Source organism: Pseudonaja textilis, chromosome 2, assembly GCF_049901715.1.
Source record: "Pseudonaja textilis isolate UNSWEBS1 chromosome 2, rPseTex1.2, whole genome shotgun sequence".
NCBI classification, from domain to species: domain Eukaryota; kingdom Metazoa; phylum Chordata; class Lepidosauria; order Squamata; family Elapidae; genus Pseudonaja; species Pseudonaja textilis.
This window is the reverse complement of record NC_141991.1, coordinates 143736851-143746980: the sequence shown is the minus strand read 5'-3', so window position 1 is coordinate 143746980 and position 10130 is coordinate 143736851. Positions and strand designations below refer to the sequence as shown.

At 36.6% G+C, this 10130-nt stretch overlaps 1 protein-coding gene across 1 annotated transcript; it reads right to left on the bottom strand.

Annotated features, from left to right (window-relative positions):
- Positions 1-4935: 4935 nt before the first annotated feature.
- Positions 4936-5904, bottom strand: LOC113443423 (olfactory receptor 1L4-like). The gene has a single exon (XM_026711627.2). The coding sequence runs from the start codon at positions 5902-5904 to the stop codon at positions 4936-4938; it is 969 nt and encodes a 322-aa protein (XP_026567412.1).
- Positions 5905-10130: the final 4226 nt, after the last annotated feature.

The following is a 10130-nucleotide window of genomic DNA, read 5'->3' as shown; positions in this document are numbered from 1 at the left end:
TAGTATAATTCTTGGATTACTAGATTAAGAAACTCCCCGGGTGGTAAGTACAGTTGTGCATTTAAGCTGCAAAACTCCAACATGCAGCTAGATGATGGGATTATAGATGATTTTGAGAGATTTTGAAAGGGATACATTTAAATTTTTGCTATCTTATAGTGACTAAGATATGCAGCCCTGATATGGCAACACTAGGAATGGTCCTATTATTATGTCCACGATTATTATGAGGATAAAGTTGGAGAGGAATATCATTGTTCCACCTTGGGTCATAGAAAGAAATGAGAATGTGTCAGAAAGGGAAGCTATTTTGTCTGTGGAATAGCAGGTGGTCTGACCATTATTATGAGAACTTTGTCAAGATATCTTGCCTTTTCAACACTTTCAACAGGAAAAGGAAAACATAAATCTGACACAATTTTGCATTACAAAGTGGACAATTAGAACAGCTTCCTTACAATCATTTGCTTTTAATTACCTGGAGCTGATTGTGTTCTTTGATGACATGTCATTTGAGGAGAGGAGAGATCTTGGGGGAAGTAGATGAATATGAGTGAAACTTGCATATTATTTTTCTTTGCTTCATTTCTTGGTGTAAATTGTCCCAAAATAGAGCTCTCAAAATCATCTATAGCCCCATCAAGCACAACTTCATTTTGGTAATTTGATGCAATTACAGGATGTCTTTGAACAACAAAAAAGATTTAGATTTAGAGAATCCCTTTCTTCCTAGGTACGGAAAGTCAAGAACATTAAGTCATTAAGTCAGCTAAAGAATCCTGTAGGATTTTTAAAAGGAAATGATTGGTAATAGCAACTCTAATGTTACTCAAATTATTTCCTATGAGGAATGCTCAACGCTCAACTGAAATTGAAATGCTTGCTGTCAAAGATGATTGTATATGCATTTCCAATGTTTAAAACTGATTGGATGCTTTCTTTGAAGAATGCTATGAGATATAGCAAGGAAGTAAAGACCAAAAGTTTCAGTGCCTTAGAATGCAACTGAATTTGCCAGTTTTCAAAAGCATGAGAAAGACAGGCTAAATCACACGATTCATTTGCAAGCAGAAGAGCCAGAAAAGGCATTTTAATGATACTGCCAATGAGTTCATTAACAACATAAATTAGAAGAAAGAATTCAGCTCTGAAGAATTTTACCAATATAAAAAAAATGAACTGTCATTTGAAAGGAAAATTAACAATCAATTTCAACCTACAGTAATGTTTTGTTTCTTCATAAGTCAAAATAACGCTAATAGTTCTACTATGATTAAAACTAAGATGGATATTGTTTCTCCTGTGTACATATTTTTTTAACATCAGCAAGAGTGGGGAGCATAGGAGCACAATCTGACAATGTTCTAAATAATACTAGCAAAACTTTCAAGTTTTTGCAATTATTTTGACAGGTTATCATCCAGGAAACCCAAGAATGAGAAGGGAAAAAAAAAATCCAGCACAGGCAAGATCCATCTTTTCTTTGATAGAACTTCTACTTGGTAATTTACAAAAAAACAAAACAGAACAAAACCCACCACACATTTTGTTTTGCATTTTTAATTAAAAGCTCAAGCTTTTTATTTCAACTAGAGGTAGATCTTTTGTTAAGGCTCAGTGTGCTTTACAAATTGACTCTATGTAATCGGAAGTAATCACCCAGGACTTCAAGCCTCACTTTTTCCTACCTATGAAGAGATTGCAATAGCAATAGCCCATAAATTTAACTGTGAGGTTAGTTTTTTTGTTCTGTTTTGAATGCTTTTTTTTTTTAAAGTGGAGCTGTTTTGAATATGTGCATTTTATGATGAATTTTCAGTCTAGGGTGTTATCTTCTATGGGTGTATAATAGAAAGGTGGATACATTTCCTGAGGGCACGGATGTTCTGAGGATTGTTTGGTCCTGTTCTCCCAATCCAAAAGACTGGATGGTAACTCTTGTGAGCAACAAGACCGCCTAGAATGGATGGGAAGGCCCTGTCTCAACTTTCCTGCTTTGTAATGGATATTGCTCTTGCCCACTTCATCTTGGGACATTGGGCAATGTAAGTTTAATTCATGAAATGCGGGTAAATCTGAATAAACTGACAGCATTTTAGTTAGACTCCAGTCTCAGGGAGCTTTTTAAGGCTTATTTCCAAATCCATAGATCAAAATCTTACCTGGGAATGTGTCTCATTAAACTCAAATGTGGCATTTCTCTGAATGTACATTGGATTGGATTCTTAAGGTTAAGTGTTTGCAAGGATAAGCTGCAATTTATCTGGACTAAGCTACCCTTTCTTTCTCCAACTGATGTAACCATTGAAAGTTTTCTAACATCGTTATCCAGGTTGAAGTCAGAGTTCTGATCAATCTTCACATTTGCATAATATTTTTTGAGTTTTTGAGTTGGCCTTAATGAGGATGTTCTTCCACGGGGTAAGTTTCCTTATGGATCCACAGCTAGGAGATAATGTGAGGACTGTCTTAAATACTATTGAATATTTTACAATATCATAATGAGAAACAGGCTGTCTTAATTTTATTAACCTCCCCAAATAGTAATAAAAACCAGGTACTTTTAAAATGATCTTGTATTTTAGTCAATGTCAGTTGTTTTGCAACAACAATATAAAGGCATTATTAAAACAAGTAGGCAGTATAAAATAGTAGTAATCTTATATTTGGGTCTGTTGGAAGAAATATCCTTCTGGGTTCAGTTCCAAGCGGGGGAAAAGACACTGGAAACATGGAGGCTGTTTGGAAGGTGGTTTAATGGTGGACAGCAGGACCACATGGCTTGAAGCTCCAAAGAAGGATGATCACATGCTCCATGGTGAAGGAAAAGAGAAGGAAGGGACTGAGGTGCTGAGAGTGCCTGGGTTTTATAACCTTTGTTGGGATTTGAATTGGAGCTTGTAGTCTGAATGGTTGTCAGTCTCCCATGGGGCCATGCAGGGGAAACTCTGTAGGCTGTCCTGAGTTCCAGGCTTGGTTGAGCCTTGCTGGATGATGATGCACCGAAAGGGCTTTTGGCAATTTTTATAGCTTTACCTGGAGATCTTTGTTATGCAAAGTGTTCTGGCCCAGGCCCTAATGGCCTACCCATTAACAAAGGGGGGTGAATTTCTGCTTCTGAGGTGAGTTTCTGCTCCTGAGTTTCTACTCTTTTTAGATGAAATATTCAGTCTTTTTAATATTTCCTAGGATGTTCCTAGGAGAGGTGTGGGTGCTAACTTCCTGCATAAGAGTCAGTGATTATTACTTCCTAGAGGTCTTAGAAATTTAAGAGTAGTGCAATTCCTGGAGAAAATAATGATCTGTTTGAATGGAACAATGTTTGGCTTCCTCACTTTGGCAATAATATAAGATGGTACAATATATATTTTTGTTGACAGTTTCTATTTTGTGAAGTCGATTATAAAGATGGGTTGGATCCAAACTTAATCTTACTAAGAAGAACTTCATAAGAGCCAGTGATTATTTTAGTAGGTCTATTCTACTCTTAAATGTTATCAAACTTGAATAAATAACTACAGGAGGTTGCTGTACATGAGGTGGGAAAATAAATAATACATAGTAGGTTAGTAGGTTTAGATTATTACCACAAACAGATTTCTGAAATATCCACAACTGTTTGTTTTCAACAGCAGAATAATCGAAGATCATCATTATTGCATGTTTCTTCCTCGTGTCTCTTTCAGAAGAAATGTATGTGGGCAGCAGGGGTTCAGGTTATTATCCTTCATCCCACTCATATTTTATTTGTATTTATTATACCCATTTCGAGGAAAACGGACTCCATCGTGACTCTGAGCAATCTCCTAGAAGACATCCTTCCCAAGTCCTGTAAGATGACACTGCATAATTGCCAAGCTCTTGAGTGTGCCATTCTTGTTGACCTGACCAGATAAGTGAAAACATCAAAACAGATGGTCTTTCAAATATAACCAGGCTCTTTGCAAAACAGGGCTTTATAAGTAATAACCAGCACCTTGAAATGTACTCAGAAGCCAAATAGCAACCAGGCAACCTGTGCACATAATGCAACATGCCCATCACTGTCAGCATCACTGCCTTCTGGACCAGGTGAGTAGTCTTCAAGGGCAGCCCTACGTCAGGTGCTTTGCAGTAATTTAAATGTGAGATGACCAAGGTATCATGGCTCTTAACTGGTAAGGTATTCTGGAGAAAGAGTGAGTCTCTGGCCCAAAGTCATCTAGACAACTTCACAGATGAGCAAAGATCTCTCTAGTCCAACTATGTAATCACTGCATCGCACTGCCTCTTAACAGTTGTCCATTCTGTTAATTCTGGAACCAAAAGCATGATTGACCATCATTGACCATCCTATAATCACCTGTAGTATTTATTTTGGATTAGCAAATTCAGAATTAATGACAAAACTAGGACTGTTTTTTTAATGCTGATCATCATGAATACCTGTTCCTTTATTTAATTTTTTACACACCAAATTTTCACTCACAGAGCGATTCTAGGCAGTGCACAGTTAAAAACATAAAAACCATATAAATATTGTATCCCAATAGAAGGCAGTTAATACGAGAATAGAATAAAGTATAAAGGTGGGTGGGTGGCCCTTTAAGTCCCTAACAAATTTCGAGGTTGCATGCTCTATGCGCACCCCAAGCAAGTTGGTAGAGTCAGGTCTTCAGGGACTTGATGCTTTATCAAGGTTTCTGAGATGCCAAGGGTTGGACTACAGCTCTCATCATCCATATCCATCTATACTGGTTGACTGTTTTATGGGAATTGTAGTTCAACATTCTGGTGAGCACTTAGTTGAGGAAGATGAACATAAACTCTATGTTCATTCAAACAAAATGTAAAGATTCACATACTGGGTTAAAAATAAAAAAAGTTATTTAGGAATAAAAACCCATGCTAAATGTGTAAGACACTGCATCAAATAACATTCTCCAATATTTGACATCAAGTGTTGATAGTCTGTGACTTCTGCAAAGTGTTTCTTAGTTTATCCCATGCTCTGTGGAGGGCAGCTTTCATGTCTGCATTCCTCAGGCTATATATGAAAGGGTTGAGCATGGGAGTCACCACAGTATACATAACAGTGGCCACCTTGTCCTTGTCCCCAGAATAGGAAGAGAGGGGCCGGAAATAAACCCCAATTGCAGAACCATAGAAGAGGGCCACAACCATCAAGTGAGAAGCACAGGTTTGGAAGGCCTTGCTCTGACCTTGGCCAGAAGGAACCCGAAGCACAACTTGGACAATGCGAATGTAGGAGACAAGAATGAGAATTAAGTTGCCGATAATAATTGTCCCTCCTTCAAAGAAACTCAACATTTCACTGAGGCTCTTATCAGAGCAGGCCATCACCACTAAAGGCTGGAAGTCACAAAAGAAGTGAGGTATCTTCCGATGGTCACAGAAGGAAAGCCTGGACATCAATACGGTATGCAAGAGGGCATGAAGGTGGGCCAGTAACCATGCCACAAATACCATGACGTGACACTGCAGTGGTTTCATCAGTACAGGGTAGCGTAATGGCAGGCAGATGGCCAGAAAGCGATCCAGTGCCATGGCGCCCAGCAGGAAGTTCTCCGTGATAGCAAAGGCCAGAAAGAGATACATCTGGATCATGCAGTTAGTGAAAGCAATGTTCTTGCAGCCCGTGTGGAGATTGTGCAGCATCTTGGGAATAGTAGTTGAGGTGAAGCAGACATCCACAAAGGAGAGGTGACTGAGGAAGAAATACATAGGTGCATGGAGGAGCCGGGCATCAGAACGGATCAAAAAGATGATGATGAGGTTCCCAGTCACGTTCAGCAAGTACAGAATGAGGAAGATAACAAAAAGGAAGTAGTCCTGTTCTGGCTGAGAGGACAAGCCAAGGAGGAGAAAGTCAGGGCGGCTGGTGGTGTAATTTTCACTATCCATGGATCTGAGCTTGGACAGAGAAAATCAATTGAATGCCAGGAGAAGGAAGACTATCAGTGCAGTAACCCTCTCCAGGTTTCCTTTTGGCATCTGTAACCATCATTTTGCTGCTGAACTTTCTGTTCTTTTTTACATTCCAACCAAGATATATCTAATGTATGGCACAATAGCAACCACAGGCAAACAGACATGGGCTGCAAAAATCCAGAAAGCCATCTGATGGCAAAAGGAGGTACAGAAAACTGTAATTCTTTGCTATCATTTAATGATTATCCAGTTTTGCAGCCCAGATTTGTTAACCCTAAAGAAAACACTGTGAATATGTAATACCTCAGAGTTGTTATGTACAACATTCTGGATGGGATGGGATGGGATGGAATAGAACAGAACAGAAAATTCATTGATCTAGTTGTTTGATTATATCAGAAATATAAAACTAATAGAAGAAAACAATAGAACATGTTTATAGTAAATAATCACTCTTAGAGTTAAACCCATTCTGATCTAAATATCCTGTTTTCTTTGAAATAGCATTTGAAATAAAGAGTGCAATCCTACTAATGATATGCAGGTTCATTTCCAGACAATAAGTAAGACAGTTCTTCCCGAATTGCAAATTAATTCAGATACTAGCTGTCCTACATAGCTATCCTTCAGAATTCACTTTGACATAATAATCCCTTCCTACTTTATGATTTATGTGGTCCTGACATTTCTATTGTTTTTTTTTCTCAATCCATAACTGTATCATTGAACAATAGTGTACAAAAGACAAAAGTAATGTTAAAAATCTATGCAGGTATTATAAAATCAAATGTTAACATTAATACATCTAGCCATTTACACAATCACTTTTACAGCTCTTTTCATTTAGCTACCGTATTTCCCCATGTATAAGCCACCCCTTTTTTCCAAAATTTTCAAGCCCAAAAAGTAGGGGGGTGGCATATACAAAGCAGGTACACTTTTTATACGTGAAAAATGCATAAAATAATAAAGTAGGAATAAACTGGTTTTCCAGCAGTATGCTATACTTTTTTGTAAAAATTGTACGTGATGATACGATTACGAGTGCGAGTACGCGATAGAAATGCATACGCTAGGCATCGGCCTGAATGCTTCGTTCCTACTCTCGTTCCGATGCGTAGATTGCTAGCGTCGCATGCACCGCTTTCGGCGTCATGACCGAAGTTGTAGATCTAGACGTCGAATTTTGTTTCTTTGTAAATTTTCTTTCTTCATAACTTGTTTCTCTAATAAAATATTTTTTTCAAAACTTCACAGTCCAAAAATTGAGGGGGGTGGCTTATACAAAGGGGGTGCTTATACATGGGGAAATACGGTAGTTATCTGTATATTTTATAGAATTCCACCTATCGATTGATACCCAAATATCCTAAATTTTTCTGATTCTAATTACTCATGCCTAACTATCACACCACTGGAAAAGGGCAACTAAGGCCTCAGTTCTATATATCAGCACTCTACATGCCTTCTAGATGTTTAATCTGCAATTGTTATCAGTTCCAGACAGCAGTACCAATGGTCAATAGTTATGGAGTTGCATTTGCCAATCTCTGGGAGAAATAATTTCTGTTCAAGGTCAATGGGGCTTAGAATCCCTTTCTATAGAATTTCACTATAATCCTGCACTCTTCTAAGACACGCACCAAATTGCTCCATTTTATGATCAAGAACTGCTTTGTCTGGAAGAGCTGAATTCTTAGCTGTTTCATTTTCAAAGATGTTAGGAAGGAACAAAAGATATTCTTATCTTTTTCAACTTTGCATAGAAAAAAGTATCTGGGAGTGGGTAAAAAAGTTGAAAGAGGAAAATGGCTGAAATGTGTTAAACAATTTCTTTTGATACAGTTCTGGTCTGATCAGAGTTGCAGTTTTCTTTAAGGAAAAAAGAGAAAAGGAGTATTTTTGTGAGTTCAATACAATTTAAATCTTCAGCAAGTTTATTGTCTTCTAATCTTTGATGGATCCTTGTTTTTGTGGATGAAGCTTATGTGATAATAGGCTGAAACTTAGGGGATAATAGATTTTCAATCATTACACACTTTTGACCCATTTTGATGTCCAAGATTAAAAAAGCTCCTTTGGATCTTACAAGTTCTTTTTAAAAAAACCCACACAATTAGACAAAATTATTGCATGTGTGCAATTTAAAGACAGTCATTATCTATGTAGTTGGAAGGATGAGGAAAGAAAAGGCTGAAGGACAATGGGGGGAAACCTCAAATTATTTAATCAAAGGATAACCTGGTTAAAATTCTCATATTGATTTAGCTTGTTGACTGTCAGCTGCTTTTACACTGTTGTAAGGATGAGATTTTATTACTTTCAATTGGATTTTATTTGTAATCACTTCTGAAGTTTTGGCTGACAGGCAGTGAAGGAAGGAAGGAAGGAAGGAAGGAACTGAATATCCTCTCTCCAATATAAGCATACTTAAAATACAATGTATGTATTTACATTGTATGTATTTACAAACAAGCATTTTTTAAAAAATCACTCGTCCTCAGGACAATGAATCATCTAAGGTTAATGATGCAAAAATAAAGGGGGAAAGGAAAATTTATAAGACTCTCCCAATTATTTCAGAAACAAAATGAAAAGATCCCACACTTTCTAATTTGCTATTTCATTTCCTTGCTTACCAAATCTTTGAGTTCTTTTGATTCTACAACAAGGGCATCTGTTGCTGCCACTGCTGTTACTTCCAGTTTTGTATCAAAGTCACGCAATGTGTGGAAGCCTCCATAGAAAACAGTGAGTGTAAGAAGAATGATTATACAGTTTATATTATATGTAGGAGCTCATTATACAGGTAAAATTAAGGCACAAGACAGGGGCATAGAACCCAATAGGCACTTTAGAAGGTATAGCATCTGGGGACTTGTTAACAAAATAAGTTACCCTGGTGAAATCTTCCTTCTCTAGAGCCTACACATAATTCTCATTGGACTTTTGAGTGGACTTGACTGTCTATTTAATTATTTTCTTTACATAAAACTTTTCAAAAGATGAATGACTTTGTTAACATTAGTATGAGGGGCCAGTCCCCAAACCTATTGAAGATCACAAAATAGTATGCCATCTTTTCTTGTGAGAATGAATTTGTTAATAAAAAGGCTTTCCTTCCTCACATTTTTGACCTGGATATTTTTTATGGCCAACAGTCAACACTTTTTTGGGCTTCCTTATACTGCAACTTTCATATCTAATGAGAGAAGCCAGGAGGTTACACTGCTATGATGGAATTGCTTGCTCACATTTCCCTCCCCCCCCTAATTTATATTCCATAATTTCTTTTCAGGAACAGGACAATTCTGGAGACCATCCCTTATTGCAGATAATTCATTTATGTCATCCCAATAATTCCCATGAAGAGGAAGAATTAAGACGTATATAATTTACAGAAGTTTTGGAACAATGTGAAAAATCAATCCTCCCCTCCACCCCAATAGAAATTATAGAGAAAATTGCAATTCATGCAAATACTAACTTTTTAATATCTTTTATCAACACAATTATTACTTAAAAAAACAACTTGTTTTCTGTAAAAGTGTGACACAGTTTTATAACTAACAAAAAGCATAAAGATATGTTGTTATATATTTATCAACAGTATTTTGTGATTTATTTTTACTTCGTTATCTTTCCCATCTTTTTTTTGTGTAACATATTTCTTTTCCTTTTCCTAACAATGCTTAATAAAGAAAAAAGAAAAAAGAGTGGAATGGGGTTGCAGGTTGTTAAATTATTCGTTTTTCCTTTTTAAGAGAAGCTGGCAGGCAAATTATGCATATTGGGAAAAAAAATCAACATTGGAATAAAATAAAGTTATGCATTCTAGGTTTGGTCTTCTATTGTATTAAATAGAAAGCATAATTTTAAAGGAAATGCTGAGAAAAGGGGAGAAACATCCCAAAAATATGTGCTTGCTGCATGAGAAATTGTCTAATCAGTGTCATTTTCTGATGCTGCAACAGTACCACAACAGCAATTTTGACAACTTATGATTTTTACTTTTTATCAGGTTATAATTTTCATGGATTTCTAAAAACTGAAAGATTGCTTGCCTCCCTATCCACATTTATTTCTCTGTTTGCTATGTGAATATTTCCAAACATATAAAACATTTATTTATTATTCCAAGTGAAAATATTAAGTATTATTTCATAACTTTTTCTTCCCTTGCCCTTCCAATTTTTGAA

Coding starts and splice junctions, on each gene's coding strand:
- LOC113443423 (XM_026711627.2), bottom strand. CDS start 5,904: ATGGATAGTGAAAATTACACCACCAGCCGCCCTGACTTTCTCCTCCTT.